Source organism: Oenanthe melanoleuca, chromosome 5 (assembly GCF_029582105.1).
Source record: "Oenanthe melanoleuca isolate GR-GAL-2019-014 chromosome 5, OMel1.0, whole genome shotgun sequence".
NCBI lineage: Eukaryota > Metazoa > Chordata > Aves > Passeriformes > Muscicapidae > Oenanthe > Oenanthe melanoleuca.
Genome location: NC_079339.1, coordinates 11,056,017 through 11,075,669, shown reverse-complemented (window position 1 = coordinate 11,075,669; position 19,653 = coordinate 11,056,017). Strand labels below are relative to the sequence as shown.

The window sequence follows — 19,653 nt, the reverse complement described above, 5'->3', positions numbered from 1 at the left end:
TGTAGTTCCTTGGCACTGTTACAGAATTTTATTTTCTTTGCCTGAGAGTGTCCATCCTGCTTTCCTCACTGCAGCTCTTAAACATTTTCTTTATTTTTTTGTATCTTACCTACTACATCTGAATCATGCAACTACATGCATCCTCTTGGTTAGTCCTCCAAACAGCTGCAAGTTTGAACTTCTGCTCTCTTCTTTCCTCTCCTAACTCAATACCTAATGCCACCAAAACCTTGTACACAGGTGTTGGTGCCAACCAGTAATTTCTGTCTAAATCCTGACGATTTTTAAACATGAGCAGTTCAAACTCTGGGAACTGATAAAACATCTAGAGCAAAAACTTTATAAAGCAGTGAATATTTTGATGAATGAGTGTGTCCTCTTTAAACTGAAGTGCAAGGCAATTCCTTTGGGGAAAAACACTTCAGTGTTTCTGTAATAAATGGTGTTAGCAGCATTCATTTTCAAAATAATGAATCTTTTTTTCCCTGGTTTTTTATTTTGGTAATATAGATTGATTGATATCTTTCCAGCCTCTTTGAGTTTGGATTTTTTTTAAAAATCCTTCTTTTGTGTGAAGACTTGCATGAAACCATGGAAATGGGATTTGCCATTTCTTTCCAGTTAGTGATGCTGCTTCTGAAGATGCAGTGTTTCAGCTGACCTGGATTGGGCTACAGGGAATTCCCTTTGCATTATCTATGCAAAACTCTCCTGTGAGCTGTAATTTAATTAATGGTCATGGTCCCATATCCATTTCATGACCTTATTTGTGGAGAGCCTTGAACACATGTTCCTCCCTGTGAGGAGTTCTGGATGCCACCTCAGGAAAAGAATTGAGGCCAGAAAGGCAGAGGAGTGACTGATGGATCACTCCACACTCACACACATTGCTCACACAGCTGTGTGGCTATGAGATCAGTAGACTGTGAGTGTAGAGCGTTCTGATCCAGTGGCTGGGTGTGAATTTCTGCCCCCAAAGAGTGAAGATGGAATAATAAACCTTAGAGGGCAAGGCCCCCTGGGGTGTGTTGGTGGTGAATTAGCATGTATGGTTTGTGTTATTAAAGGATCTTATTTTTAAAAGATGTGCAAGCACCCAATATGAGCTGCAAATTGTCTTATAAAATTAACAATGACATTTGGTACCAGGCTTAGTCAGTACCCATTTTAGCCTAATGAATAAACAGGGGTTTTGTTCAGTTTTGAGGGGTTCTTATGTAGGCTTGTGATTGAGGGTAGAATTGTGGTGAAAAGGGTCAGTGCTCAGCATAAGCGATTAATGAGTTCTCATTTCTTTAGGTGTTGCTGAAGGTGCTGTATCAATACAAGGAAAAGCAGTACATGGCTCCTAGAGTTCTGCAGCAAACGCTGAATTACATCAATCAAGGAGTGTCTCATGCAGTCACCTGGAAGAATCTGAAACCTCATATTCAAGTAAGCCATTTTTGGGGTTTAATATTTAGATGACTCAGAAGTCTTACCTTACTACATGTAAGACTATATTAGTACTACTGTACAGTGTTTCCAGCCCTGCTACAATTCACATTTTAGGCATTTCTCTTATAAATTGCTGGTGGAAAGAGTTTAAGCCAGTTTAGTGAAGGTTACCTTGAAACATGAACAAAGCCAGCTAATATATTGCTGTCTCTCCTTTGTGCTTTAATTTATTAAGGATTACAATCTAACACAGTAGCACAACATATTTGCAGATGGTGTTAGCTGTTGAATTTATGGCATCGAATCATCTCCACTTGCCATTATCCAAAGCCAATCTAGAATCTTGTGTTGTATTGTAACTCTACCTGAACACAAAAGATCTGCTCTTTTGTGAAGTGACACATAAATCCACTCTAAATCCAAATAGTTTTAGAATGTTACCATTTTATGTGAGGAAGTGACAGGATGGAGAAAATCTGTAAAATACAGGAGAGAATACAGAGATTGATTTAGTAGTGCTTACCTGTTTCAATCTCTTTTTTTTATTGCAGGGAATCATCCAGGATGTTATTTTCCCATTGATGTGCTACACAGATGCTGATGAAGAGCTCTGGCAAGAAGATCCATATGAATATATCCGCATGAAATTTGGTGAGCATGCAAAATCTACTCATGTTGAAAAATGATTTCACATAAAGATGGGATTTCTATGGAGTGGTTTTGTGAAAACAGAGATGGCTTTAATCTTAAAAAAATAAGAGAGAAACACAGTTATTATTAAACAAATAATAGAAGTTAATATATGTAACTTGGACATATTGGTGGAAAGGAGAGAGGATACAAGTATTTGTGCACTTGTAAAATTATTTAATTTTTACTTTTACAAAGTTTTCATTACAACCCAAGCAGTCCTGGCCTTACTAACAACTACATGAATTTAATGTCATTTAAAGGTTATGCCTTACAACAGCTCATATTTCAGGCCCTAGATTTCTTAGGGAATTTCACTCATCACAGATTTACTCAAGTGGTAAATGACACATTATGGAGTAAACCTGGCATTCCAGACTTGTCCCATTTTGCTTCCTGTGCTCTTCTTCTTTATGTTGGGATTTACTCTAAGTCAGTGCAGTCCTCTGAGGCTGGGAACAAAAAAAAATACTTCAGACTCCCTGAAAAAATTCTTCCCTCCACTAGGAATGTTTATGTAGCTAGAACAAGGAATCTTGAGGGGTTTGGGAGTTTTTATCCCTCAGGTTAGAGGCATACCTGTAAACACTACAGGTATTACACAAGGCTCTGATAATCCTCTTCTGCTGAGAAATGAGAAACTGAGCATTTTTTAACCCAATTAATTCTGTGTGCTGGCCTATAGAGCAAATGACATCCATGTCTAAACTTGACTGTTGTGTCTGCTTCTACTGTTACAAAAGATTTATCTTAAAAATAAGAGACATAGAACTTCAAATGAGACATGCAGAGACAGTCATAATGAAAAACATGAAACTTATGTATCCAACCACACGTTAATCTTTGGTCTTGAAATATCTCTAGCAAGAAAGCATGGTTAACCACCTGAAAGGTGCCCGTTTTTGATATTAAATACATTGGGATCATGAACTGTAGTAAAGGACCGGACTTTATAACTGTTACAATCTTATTTAACAGATGTATTTGAAGACTTCATTTCTCCAACAACTGCTGCTCAGACATTATTGTTTACATCATGTAGTAAAAGGAAAGAGGTAAGATGTTAAAGGATTATACTAAAATACCACTAGCTAAATTCAGTTTATTTGCTGGAAGAGCTATTAATAGAAGTTTTCCTTTTCTGCTCTCATATCATAGTATGCTAAAATTTGAAATTTCAAATTTATTTTGCACTGGTCTATGTATGATTTTTGTATTTGCAAATTCCCCTAGGACCCATTCTTGATAGAATATTGTATGTTTAGAACAAAGACATAAAACATTGCCCAAATTCCAGACTTGGAGCAGGCTTTTAGATATTGTAGCATTTCAGAGCAAAGAGAATGGTAGCTGGGATGATTGATGGGAATACTCTGACTAACCTTACATATAATCTAGGTCCTGCAGAAGACAATGGGCTTTTGTTATCAAATCCTTACGGAGCCAAATGCTGATCCTCGCAAGAAAGATGGTGCTTTACATATGATTGGTTCTTTGGCTGAAATTCTCCTAAAAGTAAGCAGAACAAATCTGGTGGTTCTTTTCATCCTTTTTTTTGTCCCTCTTATGCTTTCTCTAACATATAATGCCTTAGAAGAAATGTGAATAGCTCTGAGTTCACAGGTTTCTGAATTGCTACTAGGTTTTTTTAAGCTGTTGAACTTAATTGTTTTGGGTTTAATCCCAGCTTAATTACTTAATTACCAAAGTTTTATAGGTCATATACAAGTTCAGATTATTAAGTTCCTTTAAGTTCTGTGCTTCTGGTGAGAATTACTACACCATTTCTGTGCTACACGTAATTACATTCCCTTTTTTGTGGAAGGAAGGAAGGAAAAAATGCATCCAGTGAGAGGCTGTTTATTTAATGGACTCTTTTTGTGCATAGAAGAGAGGAAATAAATTTAAATTAGTGATGTTGCTCAGTTAAAATGGTAGGAAAATAGATGCTTGGCATGGACTTGTATTTGGACCGCAGCTCTAAGCAGTTTTTACTTTTGATGCCAATGTGCTGCCAATTGAAAGGTCTCTCTTGGGGTCAAAAAATGCCTGGGGAAAAAGTGTCACTATTATGACTGAACATTTTTAAAATCCATGTAAGATCCAAGTTTAATCACTAATGCAGGAGATCATTGTTGCATAATTGACTTTTAAAAAGGCATAAGTTAAAAGTCTGAGGGTTTTGTTACACTCTTCACACTTTATAATGTGTGACTTTTTTATTGGGATAGAAATACATTTTTATATCAAGTTTTAAACTGATGTGTTTTTTTCATATTTTGACAGAAAAAGATCTATAAGGATCAGATGGAATATATGTTGCAGAATCATGTGTTCCCTCTCTTCAGCAGTGAGCTGGGTTACATGAGAGCACGGGTAAGAAAGTGTGGCACTTTCTGGTGAGATACACTGTCTGTTCCAATTGAAGAATCCAGAAATCTTCAGCTTCTTCCCTCTCACAGATGCTCTCCTTTCTGCACCTTTTTCATGATAAATTGTACACTTATTCCAGGGATGAGTACCACTTTTTGCATATGATTCTAGATAGCCCCTGTGTAGTTTTGAAATGGCTGCAGCATTGTGTGCACAGTTTCCCATCTGTGTCTGGTGGTACAGTCTGTGTGTGTTTTGCACATAGACTGTACTGCTCACACAAAACCTGTGGCCAAAGATGAACCTGAGATCATAGTACTGGTCCAGTGATGTCTGCAGGACAGCCTCCCACTGACCAGCCTCCACACTCTCAAACATCTTCATCCCTGAAGTCTTACAGTATCTTTATTCAACAGGAGTTGTGCCTCAGATTCAACTATTTATGTAGGTTATGGATATACAATCAGTTGATAATCCTGTTTGTAGGTTTTGCAGCTCTGAATTTCTTCAGTGTCTCCCTTTTTTTCAGGCTTGCTGGGTTCTTCATTATTTCTGTGAAGTCAAATTTAAAAGTGACCAGAATCTCCAGACAGCCTTAGAACTCACAAGACGGTGTCTGATAGATGATAGGGAAATGCCTGTGAAAGTGGAAGCTGCCATAGCTCTTCAAGTTCTCATCAGTAATCAAGAGAAAGGTAGGAGCCCTTTCTTACAGCTACAGGAAGCTTTAATGGAATAGGTGCTAACTTTGTGATATTCAGGCAGACTTGCTCTTTTCTTCCTTCATGTTAATTTCTCTCCTGCAGTTGTAACTTGTAATCATTTAGTATAATTTTTCAGCTAGAAAAGTTTAAAAAAAAATTAGACAGTAAATTGCATTTTAGCATTGTAACACATTATGATTGTTAAGACATGGTAAACAAGAGCTTCATGGTACAGTAAATCCAGTTTTATCGCACTTAGTAATTGAATCAGAAATACAGTGGCAATATCTGTCTTGGCATATATTCGTTCTTGTTAACATTTATTTAAAGAAAAAAAAAAAAGGCTGTCTTGATCCAGGCAGGTTTTACATGGCTTAGTATTCCTGAAGCTGGCATAAAAACCACAAAGCAAACATAAATTACATATTTAATACTTCAGGGAATTTGACAAAGGTGTGTATGTACCCATTCCCATTCAATTAACATTTGCATTGATCAGTAATCTTGCATTTTATGAATTCAGACTGCAGAGCTCTGGTTTTTATACTAAAATGTGGATCCTCTTGTTATATATTAGAATTTTGTTCTGAATGCTATAATGATTTATACTACCCATGGTTTTGGCATGTTAATGCAAGCACTAAGTAAAGTTCTTTGAGGTTGAGGTTCTTTCACTGATCTGTCGTTTTCTAAGAATGTTAATTCAAACATTGTACCTGTTTTACAGCTAAAGAATATATTACTCCATTCATTAGACCTGTAATGCAAGCTTTGCTTCATATTATAAGAGAGACTGAAAATGATGATCTTACTAATGTGATTCAGAAGATGATCTGTGAATATAGTGAAGAAGTTACCCCAATTGCAGTAGAAATGACACAGCATTTGGTAAGACTTTATGGTGGATTGGGAAGATGTTAATATGGGAAAGATTGGTATTTAAAATTGAATATTTGAGTTTGACCATCAGTCAATAGCTGTTGTTACTCCAGTCTCTTTAACTGCATTGATACAAGTAATTTTCTTCTACATTTAGACAGTTTTAGACAGAAGTGTCTTCATAACTTCCACTGAGTGGAAATTTCTAAGAACAATTCTAGAAATGTTTGTGAAATCTTTGCATATTTCCTCCTGATAGTGGCAATAATGAAATTGGTAGCACATTTTGGGTAGTCTCTAAAATGTCACTTAGGTTTGCTGTTTTAAAATATTAAATTAAAGAGTAGATTTTAAAGGAAAAGTGAATCTGCAGGAGAAATTCAGAGCTTGAATGGCCATGTTTAGCTAGCTGTATTAGTGATTGCAAAAGCAGAGGTCAGCTCAGTGCTTCCTTATTAAAGGCTCTTGGAGTTAAAATGGAATTGTTAGCATGTCCTCTCTGGGAATGCCTGCCAAGTGTTCCGGTCTAGTTCAGCTGCTGAGGAAACCTTGTGGCAGAAGAACTTACCAAAGGACAATGTATTCTTTTACATGGGACAACTGTCATTTATATATTTTTATTTGTGAGTAGATAAAGGATGTCAGCTCCAATGGCTTAACATTCATATTTTATGATCCTGAAAAGCAATTCTGGAGCAGAGCAGTCAACTGCTATTATTTGTACACATTTTCTCAGCAGAAAGTCCTTCTGAAATTGTGTTGAACGCCAGACTTTCACAATTTAATGACATCTTTCTGGGTTGTTCTGCTGTTATGTGCAGGCAATGACATTCAACCAGGTGATCCAGACTGGTCCAGATGAAGAGGGGAGTGATGACAAAGCAGTGACAGCAATGGGAATCTTGAATACTATTGATACACTTCTCAGTGTAGTTGAAGATCACAAGGAAGTAAGTAAAAATTGCTTTAAAGCTGGTGTATATGGTCTAAGAACACTGTAAGTCTTTCGTAGTCAGTGTTCCTGGCATTGTTACCTGAAAAAATGTCCTTTTGGCCAAAAAGATATTAAAACAGAAAGCAGTATGAAGTACTTGTCCTGTAGCCACGTTGTAACAGAGTGGGTCAGTTTTTTAATGCAATGCATGCTGTAATAGAGCAGAAATGTTGCCACAGCATTTCCCGTAAGAATCCAGCTTCTTGTTCAAATAGTAGAAGCAATGTGTCTGTAGCAGGTGGAACTCTGCTCAGCTGGAAACACACATCTGATTTGATGAGGTCTGCCCTTCAAACAAAACAGATAAAGCTTCACATAGCTCCAAACATTGACTCTGCTGACTGAGTTTGCTCCCTGTGACAGAATCAATGTGGGTAAATACAGCTCTTGCGGCTGTGCTCAGACATGGGGGATTTCACCTGCCACATCTGCCCTGGAGAATTTTCCTTTGGGATTAAAACTTCTGTAATTTTGTTTTGGTGTACTGAATGGAGTCACTTTGTCCAGAGTACAGCCAGTTCAAAATACGTTATTTCTGATTAAAATCTTTCTTGACAAGGTCAGCTACAGTCTTTTAATAACAACATTATAGTCTTTTAGTGACTAAAGGGTTTGGTAATAAACTGTAGGGCTTGAAGACTTCACTAAAGAAGCAGCATTATACAAATTCCCTAGGGTAGAATTTAGTGCTGCCACACAATAAACCAAGGACCAGCTCAGCTCATTTACTTGTTGCTAGAGATGCTCATTAAGCTTTTCATGTACTTGTTTTCGTCAGCAAATCCTTGCCTTCTAAATTAAAAGTCTGTGTAATAATATGCTAGTCATGAGGAAGTCAGTTTGAAAATGTTGACCAGTAAACATTTATATTTAGAGACATCTCACACAGGATGACCAGTGTTCCAAGAGATAAGGGCTTTAGCAGGTTAGTTTCAAATCCTGTTCTGCATAGCTAAGACCAGAAACTCAGCCTTTATTTGTCCCTTTGCAACATGAGTGCCCTCAACAGGTTAATGACTGTTTTGTTAGCTATTCTGCTTGAATCTGTAGGATGAGCATTTAAACTGATGGTCTCCTTACTATGGGAACATCCTAAGCTAGGTTTGAGAAGTGGTTTGGTGTTTGGGATTTTTTGGGTGTTGAGGTTTTTTTGTTTTTGTTTTTGTTTGGGTTTTTTTGTTTGTTTGGGTTTTTTTGTTGTTGTTGTTTTTTTTTTTTTTTTTTTTTGTTTTTTTGTTTTTTTTTTTTTGTTTTTGTTTTTTGTTTTTAATTTCTTTTCTGGAACAGGAAATACCTCCTGTTATTTTCATTGTTTACTCCTTTGACATATATATATATTTGCTTACAGTGTTTTAATGGGACTGAACTGGTTAGTCAGGCTTTTCTTTTTAAAGAATACCCCATAATGAAATTCTTCCAATACTTAAAAAACACCTTGTATTGAAAGCTGTCTCGCAGATCCTTAGCTGAGTGCTGCTCTTACACATTTAGCGCTCTAAAGTGCGAGACATTTCTAACCATTCTTTAAAACTATATTGTATATATAGAAACTGCTTCCACAAATTTTAGAATGTGTTTAATTTAAACTCTGAAGTATTGAAAATAGTCATTCTCTGTCATTTTAATTTGTAAATTTTTTTCAGATTACCCAGCAGCTGGAAGGGATCTGTTTGCAAGTGATTGGAACAGTTTTGCAGCAGCATGTATTAGGTACCTGTACTTCTGCTGGCTTACTTTTAAAAGTGCATGGGGATTGGCGTGGTATTTACCTAGATTCTGTTTGTTTTAGAGTTCTACGAGGAGATCTTTTCCTTGGCTCATAGTCTGACCTGCCAACAGGTTTCTGCACAAATGTGGCAGCTTCTTCCTCTTGTGTTTGAAGTCTTCCAGCAGGATGGTTTTGATTATTTTACTGGTAAGTAATATAAATAAATCAGATGGTTTCATGCACGTGATTTCAGCCATACAATGAATTGCATCATGACTGAAATCTTAGGAAAACACTCAACTGAGGTTACACTTGAAGTATTTTTATTTTGCTGTTGGATGCTATCAGACTTGTTTTGCTAAGGCACCTATGACTTGCACACATTTATCTTGGCAAACATTAAGCAAGAACTATAATTATTAATACACAGATTTCAACCTGATTTTAATAGCACACAGACGATACCTAACTGTGATCATCTTTCTTTTTAATACAGATATGATGCCTCTCTTGCATAATTATGTTACTGTTGATACAGATACACTTCTTTCAGACACAAAATATCTTGAAATGATCTACAGTATGTGCAAGAAGGTAAGTAGATTCCTGTGTGGTAGCAAAACCTGCCATCTCTGAAGAAATAACAGTGTTAAACTGGCTACTTTTTTTCACAGCAGCTTTTGACATCTTCTCTTTAAAGCATTTTGCTATCTTAACATCCTCTAATATTCCCCAAATTATTAAGTAATTGCAGAGAAATTTAAAAAGATTGCATCAAAATTTCAGATATATGCCTTTGGCAGAAGGGAAAAATAAATCATACACAAGAGAAGCAGAATAAACAAAGCAGGTTTGGTGCAATACACTTTGTGCTTATGAGCATGCAAGACAGATTGCAAAAGGTAGGTGGATTCTTTGTTCTGGTATTTGTAGCCTCACCATGGCCAGGATACACATGCTGTAGGTCTAACACCTGTTAGCTAAAAAAGCAGTGTAGGGATGGAGCTAAAGGGACAGGAATAGGCAGTTATTTTCCCAAGTTTGTGCCACGTCAGTGGTGAAATCTGGGAGCAGAATGCAGTTGGTCTGACTCAGTCCAGACACTTTTGGGCAGGATTTCTGTATTCTACTTTGTATTACTGGGCTTTCTTTGTCCAGTCAAAATGTAGAATATACAGCTTTCCAGAGTGTTAGCACCGTGCGAGGAAAGGAATACTTTTTTATAAGATGTGTTAATGTTTTTTCTCTAATATGTGGGGATTTCAGTTTTCGACTTCTGAATATGGGGTGTGGTGTCTATATATGAGCTTTGGTGAACTGTCAGCTGTGCTGCCTGTGGTATTTCTTGAATAATTCTTTTGAAGATGTTTAAATATTACAGTGAATATCTATTTTAGTATTCTGTAAATACTAGTGAATAACTCTTGCCAGCCTTTGTTTGAAAACAAGTTGCAGCCAGGCCAATAGGGGTGTTTGTAATTTCTTGGAATGTTATATATAAAATTAGCCTGTCATGACTACTTAGTGATTGGTGTTAGCTGAGCACAGTGAATTTTTAACACAAGTTTTAGGTATTGCATGGTCTTCCACTGGAAATCCCATTTTTGTAAATAAAACTTGTACAAAATTCAGTACATTAATGCACAAGAAAAGTTTTTGTGTATGGAAATAACCCTTGGCAAAATGGCAGCTGATGCTTTTACAGTAACTGTGGTAGGCTCAGCATCCATAGAGATCTTGAATATTTGTACATGTAGGTTAGTTTTGCCCACTTTCAGCAGTTTTCAATCTCTGGTTGTCACACTGAGCCTTTGCACATCTGGCTGCTTCACTGATGGTTGTTTATGCTGGCATTGTTAAAAAGGGGTCAATTCATACCAGCTTTTCAAAACAAAGCAGGACATAGAGAATATTCCTTGAGGGGATACACCACCAGTAATGGTTGTGTTTCAGGTCCTTACAGGAGTTGCTGGAGAAGATGCAGAATGTCATGCAGCAAAGCTGTTAGAAGTAATTATTCTTCAGTGTAAAGGGCGTGGCATCGATCAGGTTGGTAACAACGTTGGTTGCTAAAACAAATACTTTTAAAACACTTCATGTAGTATGAGTTGATTAGGTATTAAGATGAGTTTTGTTACAAACACTTAATGTGGTGCAGCTGATAATCCTGTGTTGTACTTCAGTGTTTCTCACTGGAACACTTGCAGAGAGTTCCTGCATGCTTTGGCTCCATAATTTAGACACTGCAAAACTTATGTTTTCATGAGTCTGCAAGAGTGCCACCTCAGGAGCATCTTGGTTCTAAAAAGTCAATTAATTGCATTCTAAGTTAATTCTAGTGAATATTTAATAAAAAGTATTCTATCTCAAGATAATTATTTCAATGCTCATAGCTTTGAAATAATGGGGAATGAAAATGGAAGTTCCTAGAATCCAAATCAATGTAATAGAGGGACCAGGGACTTCATTAAGCCCATATGGCAGTTGGAATTTGAGAGATGAATACGTTGATTTTTCTGGACTTCCTAGTGTACACTTTTTTTCTATTTTCCATTTTTAATACATAAGATTGTAGAACCCGAAGTCACATTTGCTGTGCAGGATGTCACAAAATCCATGTGATTAAATATTTTCACATTTTCATTTCATCTTTATGTCTGACTTCTGCTGTCAATTAAAAATGACTCAATTTTATGCCATCTGTGTTTATGTGCCACACTGTTGAAGTACAGAAGGACAAGTTTTATTTTTGACTGCTGAGTCTGTAATGTTCTCACTGTCCAGTGCATACCCTTGTTTGTGGAAGCTGCCTTGGAGAGACTGACCAGAGAAGTGAAAACCAGTGAACTGAGAACCATGTGCCTCCAGGTTGCCATAGCTGCTTTGTATTACAATCCTCATTTACTATTAAACACATTGGAAAATCTTCGTTTCCCCAATAATGTGGAGCCTGTCACCAATCACTTCATAACTCAGTGGCTTAATGATGTGGACTGTTTCCTAGGGTAAGTGTTTGTGCTTCTGGAGATGATTGTCTGTGATACACCTGTGTCTGACCTGCTTGTAAATCATGACAAAACTTGAAACTTTTCTACTCTTTTGTTTTGTAGACTTCATGACAGAAAGATGTGTGTGCTTGGCTTGTGTGCTCTTATTGATCTGGAGCAAATACCACAGGTTTTAAATCAAGTTGCTGGGCAGATCCTGCCAGCTTTTATCCTTTTATTTAATGGATTGAAAAGAGCATATGCCTGTCATGCAGAGCATGAAAATGACAGTGATGATGACGATGAAGCTGAAGAAGATGAGGAAACAGGTATGGAGATGGAACCTTTGATGTTATTTTGTATGTTTCATTTTTTTCTGATGGAGATATCGAGTTCCTTTGTGGAATTCTTCCAAGCGCCCTAATTCCAAAAATGAAGCTCTGCAGTAGAACACTGGACATCTTTTGATAACTTTTAAGTATATCTGACTTACTTTGCACTCCCTCTTAAAAACTGACTTCCTGGGCTGAGTTAAATGAGCTCCTCTCTTTCCAGCCTGCACTTTGTTACCACTTCCACTGCCTGTTTTATCTAATTAGCCACATTTCTAAAGACTTGTTCTTGCTCTTCTCAAGATAAACCTTTTTTTGTTTTTAATTAACTCAGAGGAGCTGGGGAGTGACGAAGATGACATTGATGAAGATGGTCAAGAATATCTAGAAATTCTAGCAAAACAGGCAGGTGAAGATGGAGATGATGAAGACTGGGAAGAAGATGATGCTGAAGAGACTGCTTTGGAAGGCTATTCCACAATTATTGATGATGAAGACAACCCTATTGATGAATATCAGATATTTAAAACAATTTTTCAGAGTAAGTAACTGTATTCCTTTTCCTGGCCAACAATTTACATTTCAACTTTAGCGTACACTGTTGTAAACTAGAACCTGTTCAAAACTTCCCAACAGGCTTTCCAATACGTGCTTGAACCACTTCTTTCTTTGGAAAGGAGATGCCATCATTAAACTTTTAGAGCAGAGAAAGATGCTTGAATGAATTTGCAGTGGTAGGGAAGAGGTCAGAAGCTGTACTAGTGTTTAAATGTCTTGAGTTATGTAACCATAATAGAGTATTACTGTGATTAAAATGGCAGTGAGTAAGGTTTGAGTTCTAGAACTTTTTAATCAACACTTTCCTTTCTGCTGCAGCAATTCAGAACCGTAACCCTGCGTGGTACCAGGCTTTGACACAGGGCCTTAGCGAAGAACAAAGGAAGCAGCTGCAGGACATAGCGACCCTGGCAGATCAGCGACGGGCAGCACACGGTATTTGCACCCTTCATACCCATAAAGCCTCCTTTGCTCTGGGAATGCCCTGGCTGTGCTCAAGAAGCATAATACAGAAATGGCCTGCAATTCAAGCCCCTGGTCATGTCTCCAGCAAAACAGGGTTGTTTGAAATTTCTTAAAATTGTCAGGTCACAAAGCCTCGATGCACAAACTGGGTGGCAATATACAGGGGGGAGGAATGGTAGAAACACTTGGGGAGGTGGCCAAGGAAATAAAAGCATATTTGTCCTAAGTGCTTGGATTTGAAAACAATTGATTTGTTTACCTGAAGGTAGATGAACTCCAGGTATGACAAACACATTAAGTGGCTGATAAATTATTTCCTGAGATGTGATGTGGTCCACCTGGGATAGACAAGGATTCTGTGGGTAGAAGAGTACTAAATTATGAGAGTAGTACCATCTGTAAAGCCACATCATTAAGCCTGTTAAATATTACACATAATACTGATTTTTAAATCTGTAAAAAGTTTTATTATTTTTTCTAAGTTTTCCCTTTAGAGTTAAAGCCAATATATATATCACACTCTAAAGTCAAGACTGAATGTTGAGGGAGCAGTCCAGCCTTATATCCTCTGTCTTAGTGAGCAATTGCTACAGATGTTTCAAAACAAATTCATAAATTTTTCAATAAAAAGATTGGTAGTAAGAACACACATTTAATAAGTGGTTTCTGAGAGAATAGCCTAAATCACTCACAAAGCTTGTGTCCAGACTGATCCAGTTTTAATGATTATAAAATACAGTTTTACTGTGACCCCTGTCAGGCACTAGACATTAAATGATGTAAGTATGTACTACTGCATTTTATGGAGGCGAAAAACTTTGAGGGGTGTGTGTGTGTTTGTTTGTTTTGTACTGTTTTTTCAAAGAAGTTGTGAAGTTAACTTAACCAGATCCTTATGGGAAATTTTTGCCTACTATCAGAGCACACTTGATAGTACATCTTGGCCATTTACCACACGTGAGGACATCCTTTTAGGAGGATTTCAAATACGGTTCTCCCTTATTAATGTAGCTTAGAAGAATTTCCATAAGCTGAGAGATTTGTCTTCTGTGGAGCTGAATCCCTGAGAGGGATTCTCTCCCCATGCTCCATTAGCCATGGCAACATCTTTCTGGCCCGTTTCCAAAGAAACAGAGCCAAAATGCGGATTTGCTAGATAGTAAGAGCTGTCCTGTATTCCCAGAGAGATTGCAACTGTTCTGATTTAGGAGAAAGCTCTAAGACCAACATAAGACATTAATAATGGTTGTTATCTTGGCCTGGAAATAACACAAACCACCTTCTGCACTATCTAGATTGTAGTAAAGGTACAACCTAAATTCCCAACCTGATTTTCAGTTATCCATTTATTAGAGCTTGTAAAAAACCTGTTTTACCATAAAACCTGTTTGAAGTCTTGTAAAACCAGACATTTTAACTACCATTGGTAGTTATTAGTGATGGATATGTGGACCTCAGATGTCTAAAGATTTTAAGATTTGGTTGAAATTAAAAAGTGATCAACTGGGTAGTTTGCTATCAGAATTATGTTTTGTGGTCTAGTCACCTGAAATCCAAATTTCCTGTTTGGGTAGCAGCATGTGTAAAAAGGCTTTCTCTGGTGCTTCAGTGGTGGTTTCTGCTTATATTGTTGAATTGAGACTTATATTGTTGAATTGAGATAGACCACCAAAAATTTAGCCAATATCTGTGTTCTGCTTTTTTGCACATGTGCTCTTGTTACTGACTTGACTGCAAAGCCTATTGATGTTAACAAGAAAAACTGTATATATGTTACCAAGTTTATGAGTACAACACTTATTCAGGTCCTGTTTCTAAACTACAGTAATGTCCAAAAGCTGAAGTGTGGGCTTTCTAAAGTACAAATTCATGTAAGTGTGGTGATAACAATAGTGAGAAGTTAAAATAAGTGGATAGTCAGTCCATCTGTCCTTTGGGGCCTGGCACATTTCCACTTGGGGGTGCTGATTCCTTTGTTGGGTAACCCAGGTTAAACCTGTATCTCTGAGAGACTCCAAGTGGTCAGTCACAGAATCTTGGTCTGTCTTCCCTCTACACATACACTAAAACTTCTTCCTTCTTTTTTTTTGTTTTGTTTTAGAATCCAAAATGATTGAAAAGCATGGAGGATACAAATTCAATGCTCCAGTTGTGCCAACTTCATTTAATTTTGGAGGCCCTGCCCCAGGAATGAATTGAATTATCACTTTTCCTGCTACTGTGTGATTGTAGTGAAGAGCTTGTGTTCCTCCCAATAGTGGTTCCAGAACTGGTTCATGTTATCTACAACTCACTCTAAACTAATTTATAAATAGATTGGACAAAAGCCCCAGAAGTGGGACCTGATTATACGACCTGATACTGGAAAGCAAACCAGAGGTTTTTTTGAAGATAGGAAGAATCTGAATTTAAAGCTTCAAATGACACACTTTGGAGATCGGAAATCAAGAGGGGATGTCATGAAGGCAGCTTTTCTTTTTCTGAGGAAAATAAACTAGACATGGGCTGCAGGACTATTTAAAATGTCTCATTTACAGTACAAGCTAGAAGGCAGACTTAATTTTTACACCTGTGGCAGTATGAGTATTTGCCCAGTTTCTTTCCCTTTTATCCCTACCACTGGGTGTCTATTCTTTTAATGTAAATAAGATAAGGTAATCAGATAGCCTTACTTAATCTTCATCATTTCCATTTATCAAGATTGTTCATATGTAGAATATTGGACACTTAATGTAGCACTACATAACTGATAAATCTGTAAATGAATTAGCACTTTCATATTGAAACAAGCCTGCTAGCCTATGTACAAAAATAGCAAAATGTTTGCTGTTTATAAAAATAAAAAAATAAGGGATGTATCGGGGAAAATAATTTCAAGTTATTAATTTAAAATGAACTAGCAGTTTTGTACCTGGTGACTTTGTGGTGCAGTCACCTCTGGTTGTGACTTGAATTCGGATATGTAAAAAGGGGTTAGTGATATTTCATTGCTGCTAAAGAAAAAATAGCAACACCCTCCGTTGTCCTTGGTTTTTTTTAAAGATCTCACTGTACAAGCTAGAAAATTGAACAAATGTGTACTGTAAGCACAAAGAAAAGTTATCCTCTCTAAAGCAGGTAAAAGATGTGAAGTTCTTAGGGTCAATTGAAGTGTATGTGTGAAGCATCTACATATGCAATCTATTAAAAACAACAGTGTCATTGGCTGATCTGGGCTATGGTATATAAATGCAATTTTTCTTCCCCCAGTTGTGCAAAATATTCTTTTTCCAGCTCATTGTAGTGCAGGTGCACTACTCCTGCATTTCATTCCCCCTCTTTTTGCACTTACAGCATTAGTGTGTGCTGTTGTCTGCCTAATCCAGACAGTGTATTTGAAGTTTTGCCAATCTTTCAGTTTTGAAGCCACAATTTTCTTCCTTCAAAGTTGCTATAGTAACTAGTATTTTAGCTAGAGAGGCAAAATACAGTTCCCTCTGGGACCACTATCAAAACCACTGTATGAAGAAGCCAGCAGGGAGAGGCTGTGAATGGGTTGGCTTAAGTGCCCCCTTTTTCTTTTTTAAAAGCAAAATCCATTGGCGTTTGATCTTGCCTTGAGATCATTGGTGTCAGGTCTTTTAAATCAAATGTTTGGGTTTTTTTTTTTCTTTAGGCTGTTTTTATATAAAAATGTCACCTGCTGTTACAATTGATATTAAACAAGCTACCTTAATTTAATGTAAGCCTCCAAAATTTAAATACAGGTTAAAAATAAACTGAGTTTTTATCTGTAAAAAAGAAATGCACATATATATATATATTATGATACTCAAAATGCAGTCTTCAGAAAATTGGTCTGTGTGGTGTGGTTTTTTGCATCAGCAGAGTAGCAGGATTTGGTGTTGCTTTGGGGTTTCCTTGCTGAGCTGCCCAGCCCCACACTCTGCCTTCCACTGGTGCTAGCACTTCCCAGACAGCAGGAGGGGTTTTCCAACCTCTCCACTCCAGCAAATGCTTCCCCACATCCAGGGGCCAAGGAGGGACACAGAACCCTACCCCAGTACCCAAGGGACACTTGAAATGCAAAGCACCTGAGGTGAAGCAACTAAGGAAGGATGGCAATGTCCATCCTGGTGGTGGTGTGAGAGCCAGGGTAGCTCCTCTACATCTTTAGGTGATGCACAGAGCAAACATTACCTGGGGCTTTGTGACTGTAACTCATGGGCACGTCCAGGTGTGCTCTGGCCCCCAGGGAATCTCTAGGCAGGGTTTTATTTTTGTAGAAAAATCTGACTGACAGTACTTCCAGCATGCCTTCTCCTGTGCATTCTTTGGGAATACCCAGTTTGACAAATCATTTCTGAACATCTGCTTGTTTGGGTATATGCTTACTTTCATATACATCCTAAAAATGTGTGGGAACCTTTGAGGACAGATGAGCCATTCTGGGCCTCATGGCAGAAGATGTGACAGCAGCAGTGAGAAGGCTTCATGTATAAAGCAGATGACAAAAATTAGGGGCAAATCACCAATTTTAGTGCCATTGTCAGTTCTGGAACAATTCTATTTTTCAAGTCACAAGTCAAGGGAAGAATTTAATCTTGGTGTGAGGAATACAGTCTTACTTCAAGGGTGCTTTTATGTGTCACTAGACTGGTTAGCAAGGAGCATCTTTTTTAAGAATGGATCTAGAACTTTGCTTTCCTTTGCTCCAAGAAATGTATTTATATAAATTGCAAAACAATCTTGCATTGTTGTTGGTGGTGATAGCGCATTTTGTGATGCAATATATCAATTTCAGTGATACACTTATGTCAAATTAAAAACTGAGCTTCCTCCTAGAACTTGCATTTATCCATTCCATTTTTAAGGATAATGCAACTCTAAAGGAAGAGCTGGGAAATATAAAGACTCTGTTTTTTTCTATTATGGAAGATCTCCTTGGATTAATAAACATCTAAAGCAAATCCTTATCTTCACTTATTTCAGTGTGGTGTTTTGAATGTAGCTGTATCCTTACAGTAAAGTCCTGATTGAGTTGCACAGCTCTCAGGTTGGTATTTCCCTCTCCAAAATATTTCTCCAAACAAATGTTAGGCACAACCAGAGCTCTCTTCAACTATGTTAAACAGAAAAAATAGGCAGTTTTTAAAAATGCTGACATACAGGGTTAATTTTTTTTTTCCTTAATCATTGTCTTCAAATAATTATTCATATGTATCAGCATAGTACAGCAAAGCTTTCTTCCAAGCTTCTACAGCCTAGGACTGTCACTGCAAGATTTATCAAGTCTGCAGTGGAGTAATTACTGACTACCTGCCAATAAACATGCAGGTGAATTTAATTATGCCTGGTAATGGATACCTGGTAAGTTTTATGGTTGATTTTTTTTTCTCTGTGGAACCCAAAATGAGCCACCTGGAAAAGCTTTGCTGCCAATTTTAAGTTACTTTTCAATCAATACATACCTTTATCTTAAATGGCTCGTCACTGGTTGTGTATTTCTGCTTTTCATAGCAAACTGTTTGTGCTGCAAACATAAAGCACTTCAGAAAGGGAAATAAAGATTGTAGTATTTCACAGGAATGTTAATAAATTTGATTCTGGAAAAGAAGTATTTCAGAATGGGAAATAGATTGTAGTATTTTACAGAGATGTTAACAAATAATCTCTTAAGTGGAGTTGGCAGTTCAGAAATAGAATTTTATCTTGGGTATTTCAATGCTGCTGCACCTTGAACCAAACTGAGGGCTGCAGCTTGTACTTGGCTTAGAACTTACAATTAGGAAACAAGAAATTAAGAAAGAAAAACCGCTGGCCATTGGGCCTGTTTTGGGATTTTTTTTTTTTTTTTTGGCATTTTGTACAACTGCACTAATTTTGGACTGTATGAATTTCGAAATATAATTCTGGAGCAAAACATAAATGTTCTTACATCTCTCATGTTCAGGAAGATGCTGTAAATCAATCAAAACTGGGCTTACTCTCCCATCAAAGGGAATAATTCGCGTCAACTGCGCATCAGGGTTTTCTGAACAATCACCTACGGAATTAACCTTAACACGCTTTGCTTGCCTTGGACTGGGAGCTGTTGGGACTATTTATTACATGTTTCCATACCTAACAGATAAGCACTCCCAGGAAGAGCTTTAACACAGCGTCCTTCTCCCCCAGAGCCGGGCTGGAATGGCAGCCGGAGATCATGCGGCAGGAGGCCGGGAAAGGAAGGGCAGAGCGCTCGGTGTCGCCGGCCCGGCCATGCGGCCCCGCGGGGCCCAGGGGAGCGCGGCTGGCCCCGGCCGAGCCGGACCCGCTCCCCGGGGCCTGCCGCCCGCCGCTGCCCGTGCCCTCCCGTCCCCGCCGCCTCAGGCGCCGCCGGCCCGCCGGGGGAGGGCAGGAAATGGCGCCGCTCCCCGCTGGCGCGCGGGCGCCTCGCCGCCCGCTGCACAAAATGGCGGCGGCCCCGCGCCCGCCACAGCCGCGACGCCATGAAGCCGCGGGGCGGGGCCGCGGGCGCGCGGCCAATGGGCACCGCCGCGCGCCC

General features: G+C 38.1%; 1 protein-coding gene, 1 long non-coding RNA gene and 1 other non-coding gene across 6 annotated transcripts in view; 2 read left to right on the top strand and 1 right to left on the bottom strand.

The window, feature by feature from the left end:
• The window catches only part of IPO7 (importin 7), a 34,272-nt gene extending 16,180 nt beyond the window's left edge, over window positions 1-18,092 (top strand). The window contains exons 9-25 of the mRNA XM_056492312.1: window positions 1,300-1,434; window positions 1,989-2,088; window positions 3,106-3,182; window positions 3,526-3,642; window positions 4,414-4,503; window positions 5,030-5,195; window positions 5,932-6,092; window positions 6,905-7,033; window positions 8,721-8,787; window positions 8,867-8,992; window positions 9,282-9,379; window positions 10,739-10,834; window positions 11,570-11,790; window positions 11,896-12,101; window positions 12,439-12,645; window positions 12,981-13,097; window positions 15,229-18,092. Coding sequence (XP_056348287.1) covers window positions 1,300-1,434; window positions 1,989-2,088; window positions 3,106-3,182; window positions 3,526-3,642; window positions 4,414-4,503; window positions 5,030-5,195; window positions 5,932-6,092; window positions 6,905-7,033; window positions 8,721-8,787; window positions 8,867-8,992; window positions 9,282-9,379; window positions 10,739-10,834; window positions 11,570-11,790; window positions 11,896-12,101; window positions 12,439-12,645; window positions 12,981-13,097; window positions 15,229-15,326 — 2,211 coding nt within the window. The 3' untranslated portion in view covers window positions 15,327-18,092. The remainder of the gene's footprint in view (window positions 1-1,299; window positions 1,435-1,988; window positions 2,089-3,105; window positions 3,183-3,525; window positions 3,643-4,413; window positions 4,504-5,029; window positions 5,196-5,931; window positions 6,093-6,904; window positions 7,034-8,720; window positions 8,788-8,866; window positions 8,993-9,281; window positions 9,380-10,738; window positions 10,835-11,569; window positions 11,791-11,895; window positions 12,102-12,438; window positions 12,646-12,980; window positions 13,098-15,228) is intronic.
• Window positions 4,700-4,880, top strand: LOC130254576 (small nucleolar RNA SNORA23). Its single transcript, XR_008840765.1, has one exon. It is a non-coding gene; the product is annotated as a small nucleolar RNA SNORA23 (small nucleolar RNA).
• Window positions 4,927-19,594, bottom strand: LOC130253610 (uncharacterized). 4 transcript variants are annotated; one of them, XR_008840585.1, is made up of 5 exons: window positions 19,230-19,594; window positions 18,578-18,639; window positions 13,387-13,483; window positions 10,979-11,086; window positions 5,202-5,340 (listed from the first exon to the last, which is right to left on the bottom strand). It is a non-coding gene; the product is annotated as an uncharacterized LOC130253610 (long non-coding RNA). The 4 variants fall into 4 exon arrangements; XR_008840586.1 differs by lacking the exon at window positions 5,202-5,340 and adding an exon at window positions 7,041-7,365; XR_008840583.1 differs by lacking the exon at window positions 10,979-11,086 and having other exon boundaries at window positions 4,927-5,340.
• Window positions 19,595-19,653: the final 59 nt, after the last annotated feature.